Source organism: Eublepharis macularius, chromosome 1, assembly GCF_028583425.1.
Source record: "Eublepharis macularius isolate TG4126 chromosome 1, MPM_Emac_v1.0, whole genome shotgun sequence".
Lineage (NCBI taxonomy): Eukaryota > Metazoa > Chordata > Lepidosauria > Squamata > Eublepharidae > Eublepharis > Eublepharis macularius.
In genome coordinates this window covers 41672506-41686739 of record NC_072790.1, presented here as the reverse complement: position 1 = coordinate 41686739, position 14234 = coordinate 41672506, and the positions used below count along the sequence as shown (strand labels likewise).

Genomic DNA, 14234 nt, shown 5'->3' with positions numbered 1-14234 from the left:
TAACTTTGCTAAAATTCATGGGAGTAATCATTAAGTTCTTCTGCAGAGGCCCTGCCTACTCTGTGTGTAGGTGGTACGAGTGGATATCATGAAGAAGGTCTTTTCTGCAATGCAGAAGAGCCTATTATGGGGCAGCTTCCTCACAGCTGCTTGTTTGGTGTCTAGGCCCAGATTCACGTATTTGTTGTTTACCCAGATTTTGGGTTGATTTGGAGGGATTTTGTGATGTTGTGTGGATCTGAAGTCTGCCCCTACACACACAGACTCACACACACAAACTCCTGTTTTGCTGTGACAAAATTCTAAGCCTGACATATTAAAACTACCCAGTAGGATCATACTTACAGCAACAGATGGTACATAGAAGCAGAGCTCATTTCGAGGGGGAACACACAGGAACGCAGTTCCAGCAGTTCCCCAAAGAGGTCACATGTCAGGTGGCCCCACCCACCTGACTCTCGGCCATTTCGGGCCCGTTTCGGCCTGGATTGGAGCCGAAACAGCCTGGATTGGGCCTCTGATGGATGATGGATCACTCTCCTGCTCATCAGCTGCCTGATCCTGACCATTTTGGGCCCCTTTTCGGCTATTTTCAGGCCCTTTTTGCCATTTTGGGCCTAATTTCAGCCCTGAATGGCTAGGATTGAGTCCAAAACAGCCAGAATAGGTGATGTCAGGGGGTGTGGCATATGCAAATCAGTTATACTAATGACACACTTCCAGTGATGGCACCAGGCGTGGCATATGCTGAGTTGTGCTGATGAGTTATGCTAATGAGTTCCTCCAGCTCTTTTTCTACGAAATGACCCCTGCATAGAAGTAAGTCTACAGTCCCTATCTACTCTGGTTCTAAATTTCATTTCCAATGCAGCAGCTTGCAAAACCAAAATACCAAGCCATTTCTTTAAAAATGGGGAAGAAGCAGACTGAAAAAATAAAAAGCAGATTAGGATTCAGGTCTCTTGTGACCAACCTCTCTTTCTTAATACATTTTAATCCATTTTGCTCTGCAGCTAAATTAATTAATAGTGTTAATTAACATTGCTACGTATCTGTTCGCACTTTGCTGAAACAAATAGGTGAAATTCACACTTAAATATTACCAGTTTCTCTTGTAAAAAGTATGTGAGTATTACAGGAACAGCTATAGACTTGAAATTTTATTTCAGCACAGGTGCAAGGTATAAATTTTTAAAGGGACTGTATTTTTAAAGAATGGAATCTATGGTTTGGACAGTGGCAGATGTATAAAGAAAAGACAGAAGGTCCTCTATCTGGAGGCATGCAGCTCCTACATATCTTACCAAACAGGAGGTGCAATTATGTATGTAAAATAATGTAAACATGTAATGTAAAATAAACATCAACACTTCAGCTTTTATTTATAGAATGAATTCTCATGAGGAAGAGTATTGAAATGTATTAGTAATGTTCTGTTAAAAGGCTTTTGCCACTTGCAGACTTTCCTATAATCAGGAAAGATATTTAACGATCATAACACAGAGAATGAGCACCACTTATTTTTTTAAAAATGGGACGCCTCCAAACATTGGTTCTCTAGCCTAGTGTCTTCTTTCAGACAACACGTGACCTACTGCTGTGCAAACAGATGACGTCATAAAAAAAATTCCACAGTGGAGCCATTTTTTGATTGGGCAGATGTGTTTTTTTTGCCAAAAAAGCTAAAACCTTTAAGAATAAAAACGGAGGGGAGAGAGGAAACCTCCCAAACTGCAGAAGTAATGTCTGCGCAGATCACATGCAAAAGAAATGCTGATACAGGTCTTGTAACATTATACTGCGAGATATTGGTTGAGGATGGCTAGGCAACCTGATATAACATCACCAACCAGATGATGGAGGGGGCTTGGAGCTGAAAAGATGCAGGAAGTGCTTTTGTCTCTAAGCCCACCCCCTACTCCCCTTTACCAGTCCAGTGGATCAGGGAAGGCTTGAAACTGAAAGCTCAGCCTGTGTTTTCTGCTACAAGCCATTCTCCATCAACTGTCCAGCAGCAGTGGTGGATAGTGGGGTGGGCTGAAAGCATGAGAGTGGTGGAGCGGGCTAAAAGCATGTCTGCTACAAGCCCCCGAGTCAGACAGACAGTGATGGTGAGGTGGAGCTGAAAGTCCTCCAAGCCCCCTGATCCCAATAACTAATCTATTACATTTGTGTTGGGTGAATTTAAGTTGCAGAGTAGAGAATTTGCACAGCAGATAATCACAGACACATGTGGGTTCAGCTTCTAAAATAAATGTTTACTACATAAAGGGAAAAATAATAAAGATTACATTGGAGATAAAATAAAGAAGAGCTAACTCAGTTCCTACATCCTTACATCCTGGAGATAACGGTCTAACTCACTGGAGAGCAATGGCGTCCTGAGTAAAGGAAAGAAAGTTAATTGCCCCTCAATAAACCTGGTCAGCCAATAATCAATCCTAGATCTGTTCATTAAGCATGCAACTCCCCTTTACCCTGGCGGGAAGAACAACTCGACATCTAACTGGCCTTATGCTAACTAGCTGTCTCTAACTAAACACAAACAGCTTAACTCTTTCATGACTGAAGAGAGTGACACTTGTAAAATCCCAACAATTTATACCTGCCCTTCTTCCAAGGAGACGGGACAAGCATTAGAGCACACAACAGCAACTACAAAGAGATTATGCTGAGAGATAGCGAGGTGGATATTAACTGTGATATCTGCTGGTAGGAGATATTTCCACCAGCAGAAGGGGGAAATATTGCAGATTCCTCATCGTTCTAAAAGCAAACCTGTACCAACTACCAGCGCTCAGATTCAGGAGGAGAAAACAGGTTGTGGAATGAGGGAAGAGGCAGGAGTCTTCACTTCTGTGAGTACTGCTCTGCTTGTGCTAGTAAGTTTAACCCCACTGCTTATCTAACAAAGCCTTCCGATCTCTTTTAAAACTCAGCTTCTCAGCTAACATTGCAACTCCCTTTATGTGCTCCTCCTTGTATAATACATCTCTTGTAGCTTAGCTCTGGGATTATGAGTGCAGAGTGGCATAGTGGTTAGATTAGCACCCGGGATACCCAGGCTTAAATCCCCACTCTGCCACTGGAAATTCATTATGTGATCTTGGGCCAGTCACCCCCTCTCAGCCTAACCCAGCTCACAAGGTTGTTATGAAGATGAGAAGGATGTATATCACTTTGAGACTCCACTGTGGCGACAAGTCGTATATAAACATCTAAATAAATATTTAATTTTTTAAAAATCATGAACATACCACACTACATTATCTAACCCACACCCATCAAACCATCTGCAATGAGCTAGGAAGTGTATGTGAAAGGGATAGTCATAAATACCATGTATGTAGAAGGTAGAAGGTATTATTTTTATCTGCAACAGATTGTATATATATAAAAAGTCCACCCAATGGTCAATCTGGATTTCAACATTTTAAAATTCCCCCAAATAACTTTTTTTAATAGGTGCACAGTGAACATTAAAACCCAGAGAGCCACTAAAATAATAAATACAGCACATTAAATTTTAGTTCTGAACAAGGGAACATAGCAATGAAAGCCTCTTAAGAAAACAGTGAATTTAAGACTAATGCAAAAAAAAGGAAAAAAGAAAAAAAGGAATCCTGTAATAAAATAATATAGTGAAAGTACAAACACACACACACACACACACAAATGATTCAGCTACTAAACTACACATATGGACTTGAACTCTACTGGGAATAAAATATTCCAGTAAAAATAAGAAAAGAGATGGAAACACAAGTTTCTTATTATCACACTTCATATGTCATAAAACATAACAGTTAACTTATTTCTGGCAGGGCAACAGAAGTTGCACAACAATCTGGCTTACACAAATATTTTCTATTGTTAAACATATCTTAAATGCAGCATGTCATACATTAACTTAAAACATACAGTGCTTTCTCAAAGTGTCCTAAACATACCAAAGGTTTTGGCAAAGTCTTATTCCACCAGCGGCATCCACAGGTGGAAGACAATGTCTCAATGTATCTGAAGCCGGGTTATACAACTTGAATAAAAGAAGACGAATGAAGAAACATGCATGTTCCATAGAACATTCTGTTTGTTTATTTTACAGCTGAAGAATAACTTTTGGGGGGCAGCTTTACATTCATAGTGGGAGATGGCTATAAAACATACACAGACATGGGGTATGTGTGTGTTATAACCTTCCCTAACTTGGAACCTCAGTCATTACAAAAGAGTTAATCTTCAGAAAAAACAAATAAGGCAAGATCTGCAAGGTAGAGAGGAAAGTGAGAAACATGTTCCCCTAGACGTTGCTTCTAAGGACACACCCACCCACCCACCCCCACAGAGAGAGAGAGAGAGAGAGAGAGAGAGAGAGAGAGAGAGAGAGAGAGAGAGAGAGAGAGAGAGAGAGAGAGACTTTCCCAGCTACCAATTGCTTTGCAGCATGCACATGTAAGCGGATGGGAGGCCATGAATGCACGCACGAATGTATACTAGTCTCCGCAGACCCAGTGACTGTGTAGGACTGTGAAATCCGCTATCGGTTTAAATTTTGCTGCCTGTTTTAAATTGCTTTTAGCTATATGTTATTTATTGCATATTGTATTGTGTTTTAATCAGGCTGTGATCCACTCTGAGAGAGTGGATCACAGCCTCATTACGGGGAGAGTGGACTGTAAGTCAAATAAATTAATTAATTAAAACAAAATCTGGAATAAAATCAGCAAGGTTGCACAAGACTCCTGTTGCTTTTGAAGGATGCTTATCAACCTCACAGCTCAGCATAGGATCCTCTTTCCCTACTCCGTCCTGACATTTATTTTTACATTTATACTTCATATACTCATCCAATTTCAGCTGGCTCACAATAAACAGTAGTTAAAAGCATCACGAAACTGTTAGTCGAACATCTCCAACAAACTAAAGTACTAAAATCACTGTTACCAAAATAGGAACAAAAATAATTATTCAATAAGTTTTTTAGTCTCTTACATACCTCCAGTTTGGGTTCTTGCTTCACCATTTCAAGGGCAATATAACAACCAATCGAATGGCCTATGAGCACAAGCTTTATGTCTTGGGGGACGTTCTTTCTGAGGAAGTTGAGTTTGTGTTCAATTTGCCCACGAAGTCCAAAGACATCATCCAGTTCTTTAATATCTGTCTCTAAAATAACCCCAAAACTTATTTTATTGTCCTTTGCGTTGAACAAGTTTCATTTCATTCACTCTAGTACCTTAGTTTCAGGTAGGCTGCCGTGTGAATCTGCAGTAGAGCAGCGGGATTTGAGTCCAATTGCACCTTAGAAACTAACAGTGCAATCCTAAACAAAGTTACTCCAGTCTACGCCCACAGAAATCAATGGGCTTAGGATTGCACTGTAACAGAATTTTTCAAGGGTATAAGCTTTTTCGAGCTGCAGATTTGAAAAATCTTGTTGGTCTCTAACGTGCCACTGGACTCAAATATCTTTTCAAAAGATACTGTGAACTGACTTTAATGATATATACGCTTCTACCAATGATTGCTAATGGGATGGGATATTAATGAAAAGGACTTCGTACAACATAACTTAAGAATTATGCCACATCTGTGCTGTGCTTTCTTCTCTACAGAATTACATTCAATACAAAGACAAAGTCATTCTGATTCACACATTCGCCTTGTTAGGAAACTTGAAATTGAAATGGAAATCAACTGAAATTGAAATCAATGAGCTTAGACTGGGGTAACTCTTCTTAAGATTGCACTGTATAAGTCTCATCTTCCTATAGGACTTTCTTTAGACAGAGTGGTGTATTTAACAGAGAATTAGGTGTTACCATCAAGATTTCATTTTTGCTGGCTTCTCTCTTTCCCCTTCCACCTTGAGGATACAGGACCAGCTTATGGGTTGGATCCAGTCAGCGATTTTGCTAGTGAAAATGGGAGAAAGGATGACCTATGAACATCCCAAAAAACTATGATGAGGAACATGGGACCTTCATGTACAAAAATAATTTGGAATGGGGACCATAGTAAGGAGGAAACTTAGGCAAGGCTGAATGGAAAAGCTGTCTGGACCCAACTTCTCTGTCTGTTAGTCATATAAGACTAAGAGAGTCTCTACACGACCTCTTATATGAGGATGTGCAAGTATAGGGGGATGCAATGTTAGCTGGGAAGCATAGTTTAAAAAAACAGCCAAAGGCTCTGTCAATTTCACCTCTCTACAGGAGGGTAGTTTTAAAATAGAGTGGCAGAGAGAACTCCTTAGAGGGTTTGTTAATTTCATCTTCACAAAGGTGAAAATTGACACAGGAGGTGAAATTGACACAACCCTCTGAAGAGCCATTTCTGCAGGCTCTGTTTTTTTAAAAGTACGTTCTTGTAGAGTGGGGAAATTGACAGAGTCTTTGGCTCTTTTTAAACTACGCTTCTTGGCTAACATTGCATCTCCTTACACTTCAGCGTCCTCATGTAAGAGGTCTCCTGTAGAGAGACTCTCAGAAAGAGAGTTTCTGGCCATTAGCATCTTAAAGGACCAAGGGCTCGTTGGAGCAGAACCATGCTGAACTGAATAATGCTTCCTGGAATTGGGAAGAGTATTAATCAGGACCTCTGAACAATTAATCAAGGCGTCCATTAAAAAAAAATACTATTATCCTAGAATCTATACAGAAAATAAATACCTCACATTAGCATTTCCCACACTGGTTCTCAGGCCTTATTGGAGTGCTGGAACTCCCCCCCCCAAAAAGAACTTTCACGCTACAAGATAACAGAGACTGCGTGTAGCACACCTGCCTGCCCAGAGACTTTTCTTGCTGTCCTTATTTGGAAGTTTTCACAGGACCTGAAAACTTCTTCCTGCCTCTGGACAAGTAGAAGGCCGTTGACCTAGCCCCCAAGCTTAGAGATAAGAACATTCTTGGAGATAAAGAAACTTTTAAAAAAATCTCATGCCTTTAGTCTTATAAAGAGGGACAGAATCTTTCACCAAATTAAAGTCCTTCTGTGTTCCTGCTGAGATCACCTCATTGTGGTTCTAGACACACTATCATATGTCTCTGCCTGCTTTGGAATCACATTAAGGCTCCACCCTCACTTCCTTTTTTGATTTATTTTAAGATTATTTTGCTGCCTGGATATTTGGACTCTTGTCTAGGAAACAGGACTATGTAGGATCTTCATACCCTACATCCCTTCTGCTCTACTTCCCTTCCTTGAGTAATGCACATAGCACAGAGATGTGTGGCTGTCAGGAACATTTGTATCAACATGGGAATGACCGTGTTGATTTATACCGTTGTGCTATGCTCGATATTATCATGACTGTCTGAGTTTTGAAAATCATTCCCTTCAATAAACTTAGGGTTGGCTCCAGACTACATTTTCCATCAGCAGAACATAACGTCCCTGCTTTCCTCCCTCCTGCTGCAGCTCACTGATCTCCATGAAATGCCGCTCCAGAGCCATAGGGGTCCCTGAGAAGCAGCATGGGGGATGGTCTATAGCAGGAAAGAAAAATCACAGGAAATTGCTAATTTAGTCTGGATCCAACCCTTGTATTTGAATTTCACTCCATCCAGATTCCCAGTATTCCTTGCGGAGGCACTGTACCACTTTCTCAGCTGATCCCTTGATTACCACTTAGGTTGGGCATTACCAGGACTGACTACATTCCCCTAAGCTAGGTACAAAACATAAGCCAGCAGCTTGTAGGAGCCGGGGTGTGTGGGAAGGTTTTCTTCTTTACTTGGGCATCCTCCACTAGCATGGATTTAAGACCAAATTATTAAGTGGGCTTCATTCCACATGGGTTCCAAGTACTAGGAATACAAGTGTGCTGAAAACACATTTAAAAAATTTGAAACCAGGTTAAAATGTCCCTGTTCAACCAGCCATGAAGCTCACTAGGAGATCCTGGGCCAACGACAATATTTCAAACTAATCTCACATAGTTATTGGGACAAAAAGGGGGGCACTTACATTTGCCTGAACTGGGCAGTATGTATACTGCCCTGAGTTTAATAAAACAAGAATAAATTAATAAAGATCCCATTAACTTAAATGAACAAGACTTTCCTGCACAGCTGTAGAACTGGTTTCCAGAAGAAAACGTTGGACTTTCAGAAAGTATAAGCACACAGCCCTTTTACACAATAAATTTCTCCTATTGCCCAGTCTCTAATTTACCCTTTCTTGGCAAAGTGATCAAGACAGCAGTAGCTCACCAACTTCAGAACTTCTTGCATTAGAATTCATCTGCTCTGGACCCTTTTCAGTTTAGCTTCAGGCTGGGCTATGGGGCAGAGATAGCCCTGTTGGCTTTGGTAGATGATCTCTGTCTGAACACAGACAAAGATCATGCTCCTTTGTTGCTCCTACTGGACTTATCTGCAGACCATGCCACGCTGAGGCTTCTGGAGACAGAAAAAGGTATCAGGTAACGTGCTCTGGACTAGTAGAAAACAGCAAGAGTCCAGTAGCATCTATAAGACTAACAAAATATGTGGTAGGGTATGAGCTTTTGTGAGCCACAGCTCACTTCTTAGATTCTGAAGTGAGCTGTGGCTCACGAAAGCTCATACCCTACCACAAATTTTGTTAGTCTTATAGGTACTACTGGACTCTTGCTCTTTTCTACTGCTACAGACAGACTAATAGGGCTACCCACCTTGATCTATCTGCTCTGGACTAGTTCAAATAATTCCTAATGAACAGGACTAAAAGGGTTGCCATAGGAGACCAGTTGTCCTCAGCGTGGGACCTGTACTGTAGGGTTCCACTGGGCACAGTCCTATTCCCCATCCTATTCAACTTCTATGTAAAGCCCTTAGGACAACTCAACCATAGTTAGGGGACTGAAGTCAATGTGCTGACATTACCCAACGCTCTATCTCCTTATCCAAATTGTCTGGTGATACAGTCGATGCTCTGAATCACTGCCTATCCACTGAAATGAAATAGCCAGGAGTGAACAAAGTGAAACTAAATCCATACAAGTGGTAAGACTAGTTGGGAAGGCAGTGATCTTGAACGATATTATGCTTTCCAACGGGTTTCAGCTGACCTTCACTGACTCTGTCAAGAGTGTAGGGGTTATATTGGATATAAACAACATTACTGCTGGAGAAGCAAGTTAGTGCAACTGCAAAAAAGAGTTTCTACTAACATAGTTTAGCTTGGAAAATGGCCCCGTACTTTGACTTCACCGATCTGGCTACCTACGTAGATCCGTGCTATGGCAACATCAAGACTAGACTACGGCAATGCACTTTCCATAGGTCTCCTCTCAAAGTCAACTCAGAGTTGATAAAGAATGCCACACAACTCAGTTATTATCAGACTATGCATATTAGCCCCATTCTGCAGTCACTCCATTGATTGCCCGACCGTTACTGAGTTTCATTCAAATTATTGGCCATCCCACAGAAAGCCCTTCATAGCCTTAGACTCTCATATCTGCAGGGTCACCTCTCCCTCCATGCTCCACCACAACAGCTTTGCAAGTCTAAGCAGGGTCTTCTGTAAGTGGCACCCTGCAAATGGAAAAGATCAATAACTGCCTGTACATATGAGCTTTCCCTGTTGTACCTCCACTTTATGGAGTAGCCTGCCTGATGAGATAACAAAGGCTCCCAACTCTGCTAGAATTTCGCACACTATGGAAGACTGAATTATTCAGGAGGGCATTTTTACATAGGGACAGCATGTACAATTTCCCAAATAAACAAAGTATACTGCTAACTCCCATTTGATAAGCTGTGTTTCCCCCTGCCGTATATATACACCTCAAGAATTCTTGACATTGGATTACTGAACAGTAGTCTGCTGTGTGTAGCAACTCAGCTGAAAAGTCTGGTTCTAGACCTGCACTGGGCAATGTGAAAATTCCAGATGTGGCACATTCATCACAGTTTGATGCTACAATAAACAAACAACAGACATGTATGTATGGGCTTGTCCACAGTGGGACAACCAGCTTTTTCTGTTGGTAAAAGGGGGGGAAAGGTTCTCCTTTAACTACTTGAAAAGGTTGAAGATACAGTCCCCTTGTGAGTATCAGTCACTCACCACTCATTAAACACTCTTTATGGGAACTCCTTAGGTGAGAGAGAATCCAGTAGAGGGTAACTGTGTTAATGAAACTATATCTAACTGCTTTTGGGAAAGAAGCAAGAAAACAAGACAATGGAATTCTTGCAAAGTATCCTCATTCCCTCAGAATAACAAGGCATTATTTGGTCCAGGGGTCCCTAACCTGTGGACACTTTTGGAATTTTGAGTAAGTGTGGTGCCATGGGAGGGGCAATTATGGAATGCTGTTCCAAGCCAAGCATCCGCTTATGATGGGGGCTTGGCTGTTTACTTCCAGTAGCAGTCACCAACAGTACTTCCTGCTCCAATGGGGTGGAGGAAAGCCAAGACAGGCTCTTTGCTATGGGGATAGAAGGGCACCAGGAACTATACTGGCAATCACAGCTGCCACGCTGGAGATCATTGATCTAGTCTAAAGAAGGGACTATAAATTATTATTAAGAACCATAAAGTTAGAAAAACAAGTCCATCCAAGCCTAATTGAGCAGTTCTAACCCAACATCTCCTGTGTTCCAATAAGCTTATTTTCCCAGTCACCTTACTCTTTCTTCTGCTTTTTACAATTCCAAGTGTTCAAAAACCAAATGCTCCCTATTTTAATTTTCACAAAAAGTTGAAGTCCCTCCCCCCCCATTACTTCTTTTTTAATGCTTTCATTTTGACAGTCTTAATGTTCGGGTCTGCAAGTATTGTAAGACTTACAGTAAAATCAGAAGGGCTCTAATACCGTTTATGGCATAGTAAGGCCACGAAGCAGTAGTCACTCCATAAAAATTAGCTAGTTAAACCACATGTGGTTCTTGAATTCCCAGTTCGTTCTTTGAATTGGCATGCAGGTACACTTGGAGGAAGAAGAGGCAAACCCTTGCATAGTTTTAATGTTAAAAGCTGGCAGGGTTTTTATCCAACCTTTAAATTTAATTACTAAACTTCAATTAATTTCTATCTGCAAATAGTAGAATGCCATAAAGGGATGCAGGGATGTGGAGGAACAACCATGAACAAATGTTCAATAAACGTTTCACACCCCTACAGAACCCGGGGAACAAAGTCTAAAAATATTGTGTTTTAAATTAACCCCTGGACTTTAGAAGGGCCCTCCAACCTTTGGGAAACGTTCCTGTTACTTTCAATATAAACATTCAATTCATTAACGTTTGTTGGAGCAATTGCTTTTTGTAAAAGTATCCTCCACAAATAAATTGACATTTGCTCGGGATTCAGAAATAATGCTCATGGGACTTAATTGCCTACAAATGCAGCTCCTGCCGTTCTCATTTGACCATCAGCTTTTTTTATTGGCAATCTATCTGTATTCTAATATCGATAACCCTATTATCTCGCACCAATAGCTAGTTTGCACAGGATGCTTGGAGATTAATACTGCTACTTCGTATTTACATACAGTACTTTTCCTAAGTGCTCACAGATATTATCTCAATAACCCATGTGCCAATACAATAAAATAGGCTGGTGTTTACTCCCTTATGAGCTAAAATAAAATGGCTACCAAATAGTGGGTTACCTAAGGTTATCCAGCATATTGGTTCAGCTGAGATTTAAACTGGGACTTGGGTTCATAGCTCATCATCTCAATTACTAGGCTGCACACCAGCTTCTTAATGGAGAAGAAGGGGTGCTTAATCCTTTCACTACTAGCCTGGCTTTCTGAATTCTACCCTTTTCTAAACTGCATTAGGCTCACATCATCACAATATACCTAATTATCAACATGGCATATGGTTGAGGCTCGGCCAGGCCTCTGCTGGCCTGGTAGGGAGGGAAGAGAATGATCTAAATCCTCCCAATTAGGTTGTCCATCATCCTGTTTCCACATTGGTTAATATTGCCATCTATTTTAATTGTCTGTAATGCTGACTGAATTTAAATGCTTTAAATTTTTTTTTTACAGAAATGTGGTATTTATTGTGGCTTTTAAATGATGTAATGTGCCCTGAGCCCGCTTACGGGGAGGGCGGAATAAAAATCTAAAATAATAAATAAATAAATGACTAAATCTGTGGATGCTTAAAACTGGAGACTGGATTCTTCAACAGACAAGACAAAAAAAATTTGCAGAAAAATCTGAAATCTTGTTTAAAAAATTAGTGTGTGTGTGTGAAAACTGTCCAAAATTAAAGAAAAAGAGCCCGTATGTTCAAGAAAGGAATGTGCTCAGTGGACGTTGCTAGGCAACAGTATTGCCAGTCTCCAAGCCTTGGTTTCAGTCACTAAAAGATAGCAAGGAGATGGTAGGTCCCTTTCCAGGGCTAATTTGGCCTTTGACAGAGAACTCATTGGGGCCAGGCCAGCAGCAACCACTGAGCAATTAGCTACCATGTGACTTGCCTGACTCACCCAGTGACATGTATCTTCATCAGCAGACAGTAGAGCATATAGTCCCTGTCCCTTCCAAAGCAATTCTCTGACCTATTTCTTATTGACACAGCCCTATAATCTGGGTAGAAAGCCCTCCGAAATAATTCAGTTTTACAGGATCCGTCTGCACGTGTCTATTTCGCTGGATCAGTTCCCATACTGCAACGTTTTTGTTGTGGCTGTCTGCACCAGATTTGCCGCCATGAGTATTGAATATGGCCACTATGCGACTTTTCCCTCGCTTTCCTGGGAGCGCTTATACCATAACTTTTAAAAAAATCAACTTTGTGGTAAGCTGTTTCCCGTGTATAATCTTTATTCCATTTTTGGTGTTCCACCCTTTCCCCACCTCCTGTCCCCTGCCAGCCTACTGCATTGTGATTGGCTACTCTCATCTAGCCAGCCACTCCTCTCCTCTCCTTTCCATTCTTCCTACCTCCCCTTAAAGGTCAGCGCAGGATCGATGAATCACTGGTTTGAAAGCAGGCATGGCAAATTCCCTTTTTATTCTTTTTGCTTTTGCACTGGTGGGAATATTGTATATCTGGGTGTCAGAAATAATTGAGTTTTAGATTCTCTTTTTATCCCATGGTGGAGAAACAGATGCTTGGGGACAACAGAGAAAAAGGCAGGAATGGAGTTTTGCCAGTGATTCATCACTGCTCCAACGAAAGGTGCGAACGGCCACATACAAGACAATTCCATGCTTTTTGGCTTGACCTCAGGGAAAGTAAGGAGTTATGTCCCCAGTGCAGAAGGGGCTATAGCCAGGAAAATGGGAGCTCTCCTGACCTCCTCAGGCACGCCACTCCATAAGGTGGGGGCCACCACAGAGAAAGCACACGTGTGAACTGCTGTTGATTTTGCCCAACTTCAGGGTGGTATTTGCAGAAGGCCCTGGTCAGATAAGTAAAGCTGCTGTGGAAGAACATAGGGGGAGAGATGATTGTACAGATATGCCAAAGCCATGAAGGACTTTCAATGTGATAGTGAATTGAACCTGGTAACTGATGAGATGCCAATGGAGGGAACTGCATTCTGATTTTCCATTGGAAAAAATGGAAATTTGGGGGCACTCTGGAAAAAAACCCTCCCAACTCTCTCTTCTGGAATGAAAGACATGGCTTTGCTCATCAGAAGTTTGTGTTTGTGTGCATGCACATGTGCATGTGCGCATGCACATACACAAAACATATTTCCAATTTGCTGGAAGAAAACAGGCATTTATGGTATACTCCTATGCAATTACTCTAGTCCAGGGGTGGGCAAATTGCGGCCCGCAGGCCACATGTGGCCCGCTACAGAGTTTTTTGTGGCCCACCAAGACAGTCAGAAAAATCCGCCTTGAACCGAGATTTCCTTCCCGTGCTTGCAGCTATAGATGATATGAAATTAGCACAATAAATAAATTGAATAAAACTACCACTATTTTATTTAATTTATATTTATTGATTTTTATGATACAATTTATACCTTTTCTGAAATGCAAAGTTAACTAATGAATGCAATCATTTTAAAAGGTGCGGCCCTCTGCTAACCTCCGCTCCCACAAAGTGGCCCCCGAGCCAAAACAATTGCTCTAGTCTAAGCCCATTGATTTCAATGGATTTAGACTGGAAGAATGGAGCCCAGGATTGCATTGCTATACTTTTAAATTTAATAAATATACCAAATAGTACTATTACACAAGCTAATAGTACTATTACACATGCATCTCATGCTGCTAAACCAGGAAAATAAGTTTTGGTTTGATAAGACAAAAGGTATAACAT

General features: G+C 41.1%; 1 protein-coding gene across 1 annotated transcript in view; it reads right to left on the bottom strand.

The window, feature by feature from the left end:
* LDAH (lipid droplet associated hydrolase) overlaps window positions 1–14234 on the bottom strand; it is a 114869-nt gene that overhangs the window by 73841 nt on the left and 26794 nt on the right. The window contains exon 4 of the mRNA XM_054992747.1: window positions 4997–5166. Within this exon, the coding sequence (XP_054848722.1) occupies window positions 4997–5166 (170 nt within the window). The remainder of the gene's footprint in view (window positions 1–4996; window positions 5167–14234) is intronic.